Source organism: Pristiophorus japonicus, unplaced genomic scaffold (assembly GCF_044704955.1).
Source record: "Pristiophorus japonicus isolate sPriJap1 unplaced genomic scaffold, sPriJap1.hap1 HAP1_SCAFFOLD_393, whole genome shotgun sequence".
Classification (NCBI taxonomy): Eukaryota; Metazoa; Chordata; class Chondrichthyes; family Pristiophoridae; genus Pristiophorus; species Pristiophorus japonicus.
Window position 1 is genome coordinate 156,072 of NW_027253794.1, and position 15,978 is coordinate 172,049.

The 15,978-nt window shown below is 49.2% G+C and overlaps 1 protein-coding gene across 6 annotated transcripts in view; it reads left to right on the forward strand.

Moving 5' to 3' along the window:
- The window catches only part of LOC139250576 (uncharacterized), a 336,890-nt gene that overhangs the window by 38,823 nt on the left and 282,089 nt on the right, over positions 1-15,978 (forward strand). For 5 of the 6 annotated variants that reach the window (XM_070872975.1, XM_070872969.1, XM_070872972.1 and 2 more), the window contains one exon: positions 5,323-5,424. The exons of the other annotated variant lie outside the window; for it this stretch is intronic. In XM_070872975.1, coding sequence (XP_070729076.1) covers positions 5,323-5,424 — 102 coding nt within the window. The remainder of the gene's footprint in view (positions 1-5,322; positions 5,425-15,978) is intronic. 6 annotated transcript variants of the gene reach the window in all.

Below are 15,978 nucleotides of genomic sequence, written 5' to 3' on the forward strand. Positions count from 1 at the left end.
TTATCGCAACAGAATGTAAGTTTGGCACTTCAAATATTTCACGTTTGAATTTGATTTCTGATCAAAAGTTGGTTTGTCGCAAAGTAGGGAATTATGAGTAAAGTTGTAATTGTTCAGCACTGACCATAATTTTGGAAGTACTCAGAAACCCAGAATCATTGCCCATTATATATTGCTGATCACTTCTACAGATGCTTCAAATGAGCCTTCTTCACATTCCTATACTCTCTTCTAGCTACCGCCAATGTGGCCAAATTGAGTTAAACGAAACGGGTGTGAGTACATGTTCCTGACTTTCATGGCCATGTTCAAACATTTGTTCAAACAGTTAATGAATTAACCTGTGAATTTGTAGAAACATTGGGCCCAAGTTTCGAGCCGCGCCTAGAACGGCGCAGTCCCGACCTGGACACCCGTTTTTCGCGCCACAAAGTGCGCCTAAAAAAAACCCTCCAGATTCTCCACCTCCCTGCAGGTTCTCTGGCCCTCTGCGCAGCGCAGCAGGAGCTGTGGAGGACGGAGCCAGGTCCCTGCGCCGAAAACAGTGCCGGGACCTCTGCACATATGCGCAAGTGCAGTAGCTCCAGGCGCCGGAAACTGTGTGGGAGCGGCCCGAAGCACGCAACCCCTAGCCCTGGCCGAATGGCCTCACTGGGGCTGCGTGAATAAGGCTCCTCCCACGGCCAGCTCCTGCTTCCTCCTGACCCGACTCGACTCCCGCTTCCCGCCTCCAGACCGGACCCAACACCCGCGCTCTTCCCCCCCGTCCCCGGACCGGACCCGACACCCGCTGCTCTCCGCCGCCCCCGCCCGCCTCCGGACCGGACCCGACACCCGCTCTCCCCCTCCCCCCCCCACCCCCCCCGCCCCCCTCCGGACCGGACCCAACACCCGCTCTCCCCCTCCCCCCCCCGCCCGCCTCCGGACTGGACCTGACACCCGCTCTCCTCCCCGCCCCTGGACTGGATCCGACCTGACCTCCCTCCTCCCGACCTGACCTCCCTCTCCCTCCCTCCCTCCCCCCCGACCCGAACCTCCCTCCCTCCCACCACCCCCCCGACCCGACCAAATGCCACCTACCTGCAAATCTGGTGCTGGGGACGGGCCCTGCCCGAAGTCTCGGGCCCGGCCCGTTCAGCCTCCCCCCCCCCCCCCCAATCTCCTTCCCCCCCACCCCCCCCCAATCCCCTTCCCCCCCATCCCCCCCCAATCCCCTTCCCCCCCATCCCCCCCCAATCCCCTTCCCCCCCACCCCCCCCAATCTCCTTCCCCCCCACCCCCCCCAATCTCCTTCCCCCCCACCCCCCCCAATCTCCTTCCCCCCCACCCCCCCAATCTCCTTCTCCCCCCCAATCTCCTTCCCCCCCCACCACCCCAATCTCCTTCCCCCCCCACCACCCCAATCTCCTTCCCCCCCACCACCCCAATCTCCTTCCCCCCCACCACCCCAATCTCCTTCCCCCCCACCACCCCAATCTCCTTCCCCCCCACCACCCCAATCTCCTTCCCCCCCACCACCCCAATCCTCTTCCCCCCCCCACCATCCCAATCTCCTTCCCCTCCCACCATCCCAATCTCCTTCCCCTCCCACCACCCCAATCTCCTTCCCCTCCCACCACCCCAATCTCCTTCCCCTCCCACCCCCCCAATCTCCTTCCCCCGCACCACCCCAATCTCCTTCCCCCCCACCACCCCAATCTCCTTCCCCCGCACCACCCCAATCTCCTTCCCCCCCACCACCCCAATCTCCTTCCCCCCCCCACCCCCCCAATCTCTTTTCCCCCCACCCCCCCAATCTCCTTCCCCCCCCACCACCCCAATCTCCTTCCCCCCCACCACCCCAATCTCCTTCCCCCCACCACCCCAATCTCCTTCCCCCCCCCCACCACCCCAATCTCCTTACTCCCCCATCTCCTTTCTCCCCTTTATCCCCTTCTCCCCCCCTTCTCCCCTTCCCTCCCCCTCCGCCCCCTTCCCTCCCTCTGCTCCCCCCCTCTCTCCCTCTACCCCCCTCCTCCCCCTCCCCTCGCTGTCAGAAACACAGACACTGACAGACAGAGAATGAGAGACAGTTAGACAGAGAGATAGAGACACTGACAGAGACACACTGATGGGGGCATCCCAGCACGCTGTTGGAGGGCTCCCGGTGCTGCAGTCGGTAAGTAGAAAATGTTTTATTTATTGATTTAAAAAAAAAATGATTTCTTATTAATTTTTTTTGATTGATTTATTGGTTGATTTATTGATGTATTTATCATTTATTATTGATGATGGCTCTTTATTTGTAAAACTGAAGTGTTTAATGTTTGTAAACTTCCCTTTAAACACCTCCCCCCACTATTCCCTACGCCTGATTTGTAACCAACGCCTGATTTTCTAAAGTGTGGACAAGGTTTTTTCGAGCGTACAAAAATCTTCACTTACTCCATTCTAAGTTAGTTTGGAGTAAGTTTTCACTCACGAAACTTTGAAATCAGGCGTAAGTGGCCGGACACGCCCCCTTTTGAAAAAAATGTTTTGTTCCAAAGTGAAACTGTTCTAACTGACTAGAACTGGAGCAAACTAAGGCCCCAAGTTTCCACACGCAGCAAAATAGGCGCCCCTCCGAGCTGGGCGCCCATTTTTCGCGTCGAAAACGCCGCCTGAAAAAAAACGCGCTATTCTCGAGCGCTTTGCAGCTCGATGTCAGCTTGGCGCGGTGCCCAGGGGGCGGAGCCTACCACTTGCGCCGATTTTGTAAGTAGGAGGGGGCGGGTACCATTTAAATGAGTTTTTTTCATGCCGGCAACCCTGCGCGTGCGCATTGGAGCGTTCGCGCACGCGCAGTGTGAAGGAAACATTGACACTTGGCCATTTTTGTAGTTCTTTGTAGCTGTTCAATTTTTAAAATTTTTTAATAAAACCACATTGCCCTTCCATGATCAGCACTGAGGCTTCTTGCAGCAGTGAGAAGGCTGCAGGAAGCCTCAGAAGTTGAGGCAGCCGTTTCCCGACAGGCCCGACTGACGGCAGGGGGGCCTCCCCCCCCCCCCCCCCCCCCCCCCCCGCCTGCTGCCGTCGGGAACGGCTGCCTCCTCACTGCCTCCTCCCCACCCCCTGCCGTCGGGAACAGCTGCCTCCTCCCTGCCTCCCCCCCCTGCCGTCGGGAACGGCTGCCTCAACTTGTGAGGCTTCCTGCAGCCTTCTCCCTGCCTTAAGCACTTTCACACAGGTAGGAACATGGTTTATTTAATCTTTTCTTTGCTTATAAATTTTTATTCAGGTTGGAATTATTTGTATAATATTTGTATAAGTATAACGAAGGATTTATTGTAGAATGTAATGACTTCTCTTCCCCCACCCCCCCCACCCCACCTCGTTCCAAATGTCTAATTTGTAACCTGCGCCTGATTTTTTAATCTGTAGACAAGGTTTTTTCAGGCCTACAAAAATCCTCACTTGCTCCATTCTAAGTTAGTTTGGAGTACGTTTTCACTGTGGAAACTTTCAAATCAGGCGTCAGTGGCTGGACACGCCCCCTTTTGAAAAAAAATTCTGTTCCAAAGTGAAACTGTTCTACATGACTAGAACTGCAGAAAACTTAAATGTGGAGAATTGCGATTTCTAAGATACTCCGTTCTACACCAGTTGCTCCTAAAGATCAGGAGCAAATCATGTGGAAACTTGGGGCCATTATTCTGTCTCCTCTGTTACCATATAATCAGTACTATCTATGGTGACCATTGAAGACCATTACGTTGATAATTAGAAATTGGAAATTAGTCTTTCAGACTCGAGCTCTGGGGAGGAGAAGAATTATTTCCTTGCTATCCCTGAGCCCCCTTTGGCCAGTCACCACAGGTTCAATATCTGTAGCCCAGCATGAGTATCTAGGTTCCTTAGACCCAAGCCAAGTCGTTGAGTGTCTGTTGATGGTCTTTCAAAAGTTAGAATTTTGAGGGGTGGAGATTTCTAGGATGTAGACCTTCACTTACTTGTAACGATTACTGTAGACAGCCTATACCATGCTCAATGACGCAGCTCTGAGCACTTGTATACATTTGTAGAAGTTCATTTTGCAGCTATCAGGTACTTTTAAAATTCAACAAAGTTCCAGTTCATTGCAAAAACTTAATTTCCTGGTCAAGAAACTTAAGCAATGGGACTTATGGATTGATCGGAGCTTGCAGGAAATTTCCTGACTTCATACTACTAGTGGGAAATCTCACCCAGCTGAACAATTTGGTCAGAAAATGAGGTACAAGCCTGATTTTCTGATATGCATACCTGGCAGACAAGGCTTCCCGTTAATAATGCAAAGTTTGAAAATTAATCCCCTTTGTGTGAGAAATGTTTTAAGATATACCATGGGCACGGTTCTCATACCATTCAATATAAAGTGCAAGAAAGAGAGATGAGAATACAGCCTAAGTCAAGAAAAATGGTCAAAGGGATTTAGGGTTCCAGGTACATTCATTAAAAACTAGATTGTAGTTGCAATTGGGACACTGGGCTTCATCGTATGAGTTAAGAGTGCTAAAGGAAGGGAAGTATGCTTGCAGATATAGTTTGCAGTGTTGCATTCAGTTTTGGACGCTTCACCTTGGAAAGGATATTGACCTTGGGATCTGGTGATGGTTCTTCGGGTTGACAATTGAGATGAATTGGAAAAATAATTAAAGGGGAAAATTTGAGGGCTATGAGGGAAGAGCAGGGGAGTGGGCCTAATTGTATAGCTCCTCATAGAGCCGGTACAGGCACGATGGACCAAATGTCCTCCTTCTGTGTTGTATCATTCTATGATTTAATGCAGAATTAATTGAGCTATTTAATATACAAATAAATGCTTGACACCTAGGGGTACTAAGGGATATGGAGAAAGGACAAGGAATTGGGGTTAAAAAGATGAAAAGCTGCCATGACTAATAAATATTCAATGGGGCGAAGGTCTATTCATCGTTCCCAACTTCCAACATTACTATTTTAAAAAAGGACTTGATCCAAGTATTAATGATAGATGGAAAGATGAAGAAATAGGGATCATATAATACTGTAACATATTCTGTGTTACTGCTCTAGTACATGTTAAACTGATGTTTGAATGTATAATAGGGCTCTCTCCATAATCAGATATTCTATGTGAGGACCGGTGGTCACAAGGAATCCTGGTCAGGAAATTTTCGGAGCTCAACTCCTGATTTCCACCCATTAATTTAAATGAATGGACACTCAGGCTGCAGGCTCATGATTTCCCAACCAACGCTCCCTACAAACATTGCAACTCGAAGGGAGCACCCAGTTGATGAATCAGCCATAATATGTTCTCCTCCTATGTTTTCAAAGCTGAGAGAAGATCTTGAGAAACTAAAAGAAAATGAAAAAGAAGAAGTCTTTCAGAAAATGATTGCAAATTGCAAGCGGACATCATCATCATCTGATTTGAAGGTAAGTGCTTCATGACTGCCCATTTTCTGTATTCATAATATCGACTAAATTGCAAATCATTTGCAATAGCAAAATAAAGCATTCTGGCTGGCTATAATTTATACATAAAGCCGTAAAATTAAGTAGTGTGAATACTAGAGTATGAATACATTAAATATTTGTACACTAATAGTCACTGTGTGCAGTTCTGGTCATCACATTACAGGAAAGATGTGATTGCACTGGAAAGGGTGCAGAGGAGATTTACCAGAGTGTTGACTGGACTAGTGAATTTTAGATATGAGGAAAGATTTGAGATGTTGGGCCTGTTTTCTTTGGAACAGAGGAGGCTGATGGGAGACCTGATGGAGGTGTATAAAATTATGAGGGGTCTGGATAGAGTGGATAGGAAGGACCTGTGTCCCTTGGCAGAGGGGTCAACAACCAGGGGGCATAGATTTAAAGTCATTGGGGGGAGGTTTAGAAGAGATAGGAGAGGAAATTTCTTCACCCAGAGAGTGGTGCGGATCTGGAACTCACTGCCTGAAAGGGTGGTAGAGGCAGAAAGCTTCACCACATTTAAAAAATACCTGGATATGCACTCAAAGTGCCGTAACCTACAAGACTGGAAAGCGGGATTAGGCTGGATAGCACTTGGTCGGCCGGCGCGGATGCGATGGGCCGAAATGGCCTCCTTCCGTGCTGTAAATTTCTATGTTTCTGTGGGCCCGAGTTTGGTGAATGTACCACTGGCTGCCACCGAGTTTTCTTGGCGGTCTTCCTGTTTTTTCAACACTCTCCCCTCTGACCGAGTTGGTCAGGTCCTCATGCCAGCAGGGAGAGAAGTCCGCTGGGGAGCATCCGTTGGCGTGCGGCGCCGCCAAAAGTCTTCTTGCCCACTCCCTCCCGAGATTGGTCTGGGCGGTCTTTCACTCCAGCAGCAGAGACCGCCACGTGGAGGCAGGTCTTACCTGAATGGTAAGTATGAAGACCTGCAAGAAAAGGTTAGTGAAATGGTTTTCTTCATTTCTTTTGCAACGATTTTGTTGAATGGGGTCCTCTGAAGGATTTGTAATAGTTCCTTTTTAATTTGTTGAACATTTTTTTTTCAGCTCCCCCCCCCCCCCCCCGCCCCCCCTCCCTGGGCCCGACTCTATCCTCGGCGTTGCTTTGCCGAGGATCGCATTTGCCACCCAGATTCGGTGTATAATGCCCGTTTTTACGGCTTGGCGTTTTTTTTTCTATCAAACTTCTGCCCAAAGTTCCATCAGGATCATGGTGATCCTTTCGACGGTACATGGGTGGACCAAACTTGGGCCCTATGATTCTATGAATCCAGCCTGCCCAGCCAGTGGGTCAACATGAAGAAGGAGAGGAAAATGAAGAAGAAACATTGTTACTCAATTTCACACTTCTAGTCACCAGCTCAGATACTGTGGGGCCGAAATTTCCCCTCGCCCAAAACCGGGCGCATGCACCGCATTTGAGTGTCTGGTACTGCTGATATGGATGGGGTGGCATTAAGATAGAGATTCGGCTTATTTGGGCCAGAAATGGAGTGGAATGGTAATGCCTGGTGGTAAGGGCTGCTTTTAGCGGTGTGGCTGCGGAGTGGCGTTTGTACCGCAAAATTCCCCTCCTATCCATTTAATGCTAATGATCATGCTAACGATGCAGCTGCTCCCTGGCCTTAAAGGACAGGCTTTGCAGCTGTGTCTTGAGTTCATTTTGACCCGCATCCGAGGAGATGGCTGCAAGGGGAGATTTGAGCAGGGGGAGGCGCTTCAGTGACGCAGAACTCGAGACTCTAATCGAAGCTGTGGAGGGAAGGAGGTGGCTATTCTTCCCTGAAAGTGGTGGGAGACCAACTCGAGGTGTCTTCACTGAAGCCTGGAGGGAGATAACGGAGGAGGTTTCGGGGACGTTCATTACCAGCAGACCCCCAGCCAATGCAGGAAAAGGCTAACCGACCTTATTCAGTTGATGAAAGTGAGTACATGTTCCCCTAACTCCTCACATTACATCTGCCGCACTCTCCTTCACCTTAACTTGTTTCTCACCAACACTACTTAGTAGCTGAAGTGCCTGTTGATTGCTAGGCCTGTATGTGTACACACTCACAATGGAGGATGCCATACATCTGAGATTCACAGCTGCATTTAATGGACCCACACTTGCACTCATTGCCAAGGCCTCGGGAAACTGAGACTTACCAATCCTTCATTGCTTTCAAGGCCAAGGTGGCACAAAACCACGCGACCAATAAGACACTGGGGGGCGAATCCCAAAATGTGCTGCTCACAGATTTTGAGCAGAGGGTGCAGCGGCTAGTGGGCGCACACATTGGTCTCCCTGTGGCTGCTGGTTGCTCCGATGGCGCTCGGGGCTGCGTGGGTTAGTGACTGTAATGCCATCTCTCCCTCACAGTGCAATGGCCTACTTGACTGTTGCTTATACTTCTGTGAAAGCTGCTTGCTGCATGATGCAATGCAGCTCCTCACCCTCATGGCGCCCCTTCTCCCTTTTATGCTTGCAGATGATAACCCCAGTGTCATCATGAGCGATACAGACACCCTTGACTCAACTGGCAGCCACAGTGAGGAGGAGACACTTGACACCCTCGATGATCTTGGCAGCGTGTCGGATGAGGGAGATGGAGAGGGGGAGAGCTCTGCCAGCAACAGTGCATCTCTGCTTCCTACAGTCCCACGCACCAGCTCAGATACTGGGAGTCCGCGATCGGATAACATAGATTTAGCAGAGGGGTCTGCACTGGATGAAGCACCGGGACCTTGTGGGCTACAACATCTTGAAGGGCCAAGAAACATAGAAACATAGAAAATAGGTGCAGGAGTAGGCCATTTGGCCTTTCGAGCCTGCACCACAATTCAATATGATCATTGCTGATCATGTACTTCAGTACCCCATTCCTGCTTTCCATATCCCTTGATCCCTTTAGTAGTAAGAGCCACATCTAACTCCCTTTTGAATATATCCAATGAACTGGCATCAACAACTTTCTGTGGTAGAGAATTCCACAGGTTAACAATTCTCTGAGTGAAGAAGTTACTCCTCATCTCGGTCCTAAATGGCTTATCCCTTATCCTTAGACTGTGACCTCTGGTTCTGGACTTCCCCAACATGGTGAACATTCTTCCTGCATCTAGAATTTTATATGTTTCTATGAGATCCCCTCTCATTATTCTAAATTCCTTTGAATATAAGCCTAGTCGATCCAGTCATTCTTCATATGTCAGTCCTGTCATTCCGGGAATCAGTCTGGTGAACCTTTGCTGCACTCCCTCAATAGCAAGAATGTCCTTCCTCAGATTAGGAGACCAAAACTGTACACAAAATTCAAGGTATGGCCTCACCAAGGCCCTGTAAAAACTGTAGTAAGACCTCCCTGCTGCTATACTCAAATCCTCTCGCTATGAAGGCCAACATGCCATTTGCCTTCTTCACTGCCTGCTGTACCTGTATGCCAACTTTCAATGACTGATGCACCATGACACCCAGGTCTCGTTGCACCTCCCCTTTTACTAATCTGCTACCATTCAGATAATAACCTGCCTTCCTGTTTTTACCACCAAAGTAGATAACCTCACATTTATCTATATTATACCGCACCTGCCATGTATTTGCCCACTCACCTAACCTGTCCAAGTCAACCTGCAGCCTCTTAGCATCCTCCTCACAGCTCACACTGCCACCCAGCTTAGTGTCATCTGCAAACTTGGAGATATTACATTCAATTCCTTCATCTAAATCATTAATGTATATTATAAATAGCTGGGGTCCCAGCACTGAATCTTGCGGTACCCCACTAGTCACTGCCTGCCATTCTGAAAAGGACTCGTTTATTCCGACTGTTTGCTTCCTGTCTGCCAACCAGTTCTTTATCCACGTCAGTACATTACCCCTAATACCATGTGCTTTAATTTTGCACACTAATCTCTTGTGTGGGACCTTGTCAAAAGCCTTTTGAAAGTCTAAATATACGTCATCCACTGGTTCTCCCTTGTCCACTCTACTAGTTACTTCCTCAAAAAATTCTAGAAGATTTGTCAAGCATGATTTCCCTTTCATAAATCCATGCTGACTTGGACCAATCCTGTCACTGCTTTCCAAATGCACTGCTATTTCATCTTTAATAATTCATTCCAACATTTTCCCCACCACCGATGTCAGACTGACCGGCCTATGACAGCCTCGGGTGCCATCTCTCCGGGGAGGCGAGTGCGCTGCTGAGTCCTGATGACGAGGGCTCAGACGAGCCGATCGATGTTGGGGCTTATGAACAAAGGGTGGGGGCCATGCATTCCAAGCTCTTGGCAGCAATGCAAGGGGTGCCCGAGAGGCTGTTGCAAATGGTGAGGAGCATGGAGGAGTGCGCCTCCTGCATTGTGGACAGCTCTGCGCACACCATTGGGACCATCATTGCCAGTGTGTAGATGATGGCGGAATCCCAGAGTGACCGTGCGGATCCAGCTGTGATGATGCATCTCTTGACCGAGGTGACAGCTGCCATTGCAGCACAGGTGCGAGGGAATGAGCATGGCTGTGCTTCTTTGCACAGGATGGCTGCTGCTCTGGAAGCTCAGAATGCTCTCATGCACTCTGGGCAACAGGGCACGGAGCATCTTAGTGCTGTCGTCTCTGATGGCTTCCAGAGTGTGGCTGCTCTCATGCAGTCTCACTGCTGCCATTGCGGCTGGGTCCACCACGGTTTGATAGGGGACCTAATGGTGCCACCACACCCCGCCGACCTGAGCTCCAGCAGCTTGATGGGGTAGGTGGGGGCTGCTGCCCTGGGGGAGGCGCTGGCTCCTCGGACCAGGATACTGATATGGGCTTTCTGGTTCATAGCAGTACTGAGCCGTGACCTGCCACTCCGCAATTGCTGCCATCCATGGAATCGCTCAGTCACTTCCGACTGAAGACACAGTCTTCAGCCGCCCTTCCAAGGCCAGAGCTGGTCGAGGGCATCCGAGAAGGACATGTGTAGCTTCCTCTACAGACACATAGCAGCCTTCCCAAAGCCATGAGGCAGCCACAGTGGAGACTCTGCAGTGTAGTGTAAGGATAGGTCTGCTTAAGAGCAGTTATAGGGAGTTGCATAAGGGTAGTAATTAATTATGGAAACCCATTTTTTGAGTTCTAATAAATCTTTATTTAGTTTTTGGAATTTGTGGTCTCTCATTTTACTGTGCGGGAATGATATGTGAGAAGGCTCACAGGTTGGCCCATGGACATGGCCAGATGAGGTGGCATTGTGCTTCGCTTGCAGGCTCACGATGGCGACGCCACCTACTGCCTGGCTGCCCACCTGCATCCTGGTCCTCCTCCTCCACAGGTGCAACTGCTTCCTCGTCTTCCGATGGCTGCGCCCTCATAATGGCCAGGTTGTGGAGCATGCAGCAGATCACCACGAATATGGAGACATGCTCAGGCGAGTACTGCAGCACCCCACCACCCCCCCCCCCCTCCCCACCCCCCCCCGAGCAGTCCAGGAAATGGAACCTCTGCTTGAGAATGCCAATAGAGTGTTCGATGATTGTCAGACTCTCAGTGTACATGAGCTGCCCATCAGTTCTCGGGTTGTGCAGAGGAGTCATGAGCCAAGTGCTCAGTACGTAGCCCTTGTCACCGAGGAGCCAGCCGCAATCTTCATTGGGACCAGTGAAGAGGCGTGGCACACTGCTCTGGTGCAGTATGAAAGAGTCACGGCTGCTGCCAGGAAACGGGCCATCCACTTGCAGAATCTTGCGGTTGTGGTCGCAAACGAGTTGAACATTGAGGGAGAGGAAGCCCTTGCGGTTTCTGAATTGTGTGAGAGTTTGTTGGGGTGCCCTGAGAGCGACATTGTTGCAATCAATGATCCCCTGGACCCTGGGGAAGCCCACAATGTGCAGAAATGCAGTCTGCTGTGCCAATTGCTTGTCCCTGGTCATAGGGAAGGAGATGTAGTCAGCCCCCCTCCTATACAGAGCATCTGTGACTTCCCGTATCACTGTGAAGGCTTCAAACTGCGAGATGTTGCACATGTCCGCTGTGTCAGCTTGGAAGGATGCAGTCGCATAAAAGTTGAGGGCGATAGTCGCCTTGGATGCCACACTCAGGGCTGTCCTCACCCATGTTTGGGTCTCCAATTCTGCCTGCAGGAGATTACAGAGCTCAGTCACGACGTCCTTCTGGAAACTCAGTTTGTGTAGGCACTGATCATCATTCATATCAGTGTATGAGAATTTCTGGCTGAAGACCCTTTCTCGATATGGCCTGTCGCCCCCACACCTGTGTGGCCATCTTGCTCTGTGAGGTGACTCATTGGCTTCTCCCTGCTGCTCTGCTGGCTCCTCCACCTCTGCAGGCTGCTGCTGCCCAGCATCTATCTCCGCTGCAGGCTGCCTCCTGGCCTGCTGGCTCAGTATCTGGTGTGGGGGGTCCGTGTACCTCGCTCTCCTGCTGAGGGGACACCCTTGCTGAGGGCCTTCCTGTGGCAGCTCTCTGGCCTCCCCTCTGTGGCCATCTCCCTGGCCCTCTCCGTGCTGGGCTGCAGTGATACCTGTGAACCTTGCCCGCCTGCCTCTGCAGCCGTTGCCCCCAGCGCCGCCTTCTCCTCTGTGCCTCTGCAGCATGCACAATGTGCAGGAAGCGTTGGCCTGTCAGCACTGCCTCCATTTCAAATCTCTCCACAAGCCCAGCCTCCTCGAAGTAGCCTCCATGTTCTGCATGTGGAAGGCGCCTCCAGCACTCGCAAAGCAGTATCCTTGCACTGCTAGTGAAAGAAAGCGAAAAAGTCGGCGACACAAAATCGACTGAAAGCAACATACCTTTAAGGCACTCTGGCGGCGTGCATCAGAAACTATGCACCACCCGAAAAACCAACTCTTGGCACCGCCCAGCGGTGGGATGCCTCAGTGGTGGGAAAATTATTGGAAAAAATCCTGAAAGATAGGATAAATCTACATTTGGAAAGTCAAGGATTAATTGGGGACAGTCAGCACAGATTTGTTCAGGGAAGATCGTGTTTGACTAACCTGATTGAATTTTTTGAGGAGGTAACCAAGAGGGTCGATGAGGGTAGTGCGTACGATGTAGTGTATATGGACTTTAGCAAGGCTTTTGATAAGGACCCACATGGTAGACTGGTCATGAAGGTTAAAGCCCATGGGATCCAGGGCAAAGTGGCATGTTGGATCCAAAATTGGCTTGGAGGTAGGAAGCAAAGGGCAATGATTGATGGATGCTTTTGTGACTGGAAGGATGTTTCCAGTGGGGTTCCGCAGGGCTCAGTACTGGGTCCGTTGCTTTTTGTGGTATATATAAACAATTTAGATTTAATATAGGGAGTATGATTAAGAAGTTCGCAGATGACACTAAAATTGGCTGTGTGGTTGATAATGATAAAGTCATGGGCTGCAGGAGGATATCAATGTACTGGTCAGGTGGGCAGAGCAGTGGCAAATGGCATTTAATTCAGAGAAGTGTGATGTGTGAGCCCACTTTGGGAAGGATAATAAGGAAACGGTATATACAATAAGCAGCAGGCCATTTAATAGTGTAGATTAACAAAGGGACCTTGGAGTGCTTGTCCACAGGTCCCTGAAAGTAGCAGGCCAGTTGGATAAGGTGGTCAAGAAGACATACGGAATGCTTGCCTTTATTGGCCGAGGCATAGAATATAAGAGCAGGAAGGTTATGCTTAAATTGTATAATACTTTGGTTAGGGCACAGCTGGAGTGCTGCGTGCATGTTGCCGTATTAGAGGAACGACGTGATTATACTAGAGAGGGTGCAGAGGAGATTTACTAGGATGCTGCCTGGAATGAAGAATCTTAGTTATGAGGACAGATTGGATAGGCTGGGTTTGTTCTCATTGGGACAGAGGAGGTTGAGAGGAGACCTCATTGAGGTGTACAAAATATTGAGGGGCCTGGACATAGTGGATAGCAAGGGCCTATTTCCATTGGTGGAGGGGTCTATTATGAGGGGGCATAGTTTTAAGGTGGTTGGTGGAAGGTTTACAGGGGATTTGAGGGGGGTGCTCTTTTACATAGAGTGTTGTGGGGATCTGGAACTCGCTGCCTGGAAGAGTGGTGGATGCAGAAACACTCACCACTCCCATAAGGGGAGTATTTTCTAGTTGGGGAAGATTTAAACTAGTAGGACAGGGGGATGGGAACCTACACAGGGAGACAGGGGGAAGTAAAATGGGGTCAGAAGCAAAAGGTATAAAGGAGAAAAATAGAAGTGGAAGGCAGAAAAATCAAAGGCAAAAATCAAAAAGGGCCACATTACAACATAATTCTAAAAGGACAAAGAGTGTTAAAAAAACAAGCCTGAAGGCTCTGTGTCTCAATGTGAGGAGCATTCGTAATAAGTTGGATGAATTAACTGCGCAGATAGCTGTTAACGGATATGATGTCATTAGGATTTCGGAGACATGGCTCCAGAGTGACCAAGGCTGGGAACTCAACATCCAAGGGTATTCAATATTCAGGAAAGATAGACTGAAAGGAAAAAAAGGTGGGGTAGCGTTGCTGGTTAAAGAGGAGATTAACGCAATAGTAAGGAAGGACATTAGCGTGGCTGAGGTGGAATCTGTATGGGTAGAGCTGCGGAGCACCAAAAGGCAGAAAATGCTCATGGGAGTTGTGTACAGACCACCAAACAATAGTAGGGAGGTTGGGGACAGCATCAAACAAGAAATTAGGAATGCATGCAATAAAGGTACAGCAGTTATCATGGGTGACTTTAATCTACATACAGATTGGGCTAAACAAACTGGTAGCAATACGGTGGAGGAGGATTTCCTGCAGTGTATACGGCATAGTTTTCTAGACCAATATGTCGAGGAACCAACTCGAGAGCTGGCCATTCTAGACTGGGTGTTGTGTAATGAGAGAGGATTAATTAGCAATCTTGTTGTGCGAGACCCATTGGGGAAGAGTGACCATAATATGGTAGAATTCTTCATTAAGATGGCGAGTGATACAGTTAATTCAGAGTCTCGAGTCCTGAACTTAAATATAGGTAACTTCGACGGTATGGGGCGTGAATTGGCTAGAATAGACTGGTGAATGATACTTAAAGGGTTGACGGTAGTTGATAAGCAATGGCAGACATTTAAAGATCACTTGGATGAACTTTAACAATTGTACATCCCTGTCTGGCGTAAAAATAAAAAGGGGAAGGTGGCTCAACTGTGGCTAACATAGGAAATTAGGGATAGTGTTAAATCCAAGGAAGAGGCATATAAATTGGCCCAAAAAAACAGCAAACCTGAGAACTGAGAGAAATTTAGAATTCAGCAGAGCAGGACAAATGGTTTAATTAGGAGGGGGATATTAGAATATGAGAGTAAGCTTGCAGGGAACATAAAAACTGACTGCAAAAGCTTTTACAGATACGTGAAAAGAAAAAGATTAGTGAAGACAAATGTGGGTCCCTTGCAGTCAGAATCAGTCGAATTTATAATGGGGAACAAAGAAGTGGCAGACCAATTGAACTAATATTGGTACTGTCTTCACCAAGGAAGAAACAAATAACCTTCTGGAAATACTAGGGGACCGAGGATCTAACGAGAAGAATTCACTCTCGCGTTGATTCACTCACGGATTGATTCACTCTCTCATTCATTCACTCTCGGATTGACTCACTTTCGGATTGATTCAGTCTCACATTAATTCACTCCAACATTGACTCGCTCTCGGATTGACTCGCTCTCGGATTGACTCGCTCTCGGATTGACTCGCTCTCGGATTGACTCGCTCTCGGATTGACTCGCTCTCGCATTGACTCGCTCTCGCATTGACTCGCTCTCGCATTGAATCGCTCTAGCATTGATTCGCTCTCGCATTGATTCGCTCTCGTATTGATTCGCTCTAGCATTGATTCGCTCTCGCATTGATTCGCTCTCGCATTGATTCGCTCTCGCATTGACTCGCTCTCGGATTGATTCGCTCTCGCATTGAGTCACTCTCGCATTGAGTCACTCTCGCATTGAGTCACTCTCGCATTGAGTCACTCTCGCATTGAGTCACTCTCGCATTGAGTCACTCTCGGTTTCATTCGCTCTCGCATTGATTCGCTCTCGCATTGATTCGCTCTCGGATGGATTCGCTCTCGCATTGATTCGCTCTCGCATTGATTCCCTCTCGGATGGATTCCCTCTCGGATGGATTCCCTCTCGGATTGATTCCCTCTCGGATTGATTCCCTCTCGGTTTGATTCACTCTCGGATTGATTCACTCTCGGATTGATTCACTCTCGGATTGAGTCACTCTCGCATTGATTCACTCTCGGATTGATTCACTCTCGCATTCATTTACACTCAAATTGAATCACTCGGATTGCTTCACTCTGGGATTGCTTCACTCTCGGATTGATTCGCTCTCGCATTGATTCGCTCTCCCATTGATTCGCTCTCGCATTGATTCGCTCTCGCATTGATTCGCTCTCGGATTGATTCGCTCTCGGATTGATTCGCTCTCCCATTGATTCGCTCTCCCATTGATTCGCTCTCCCATTGATTCGCTCTCCTATTGAGTCACGCTCAGATTGAGTCACGCT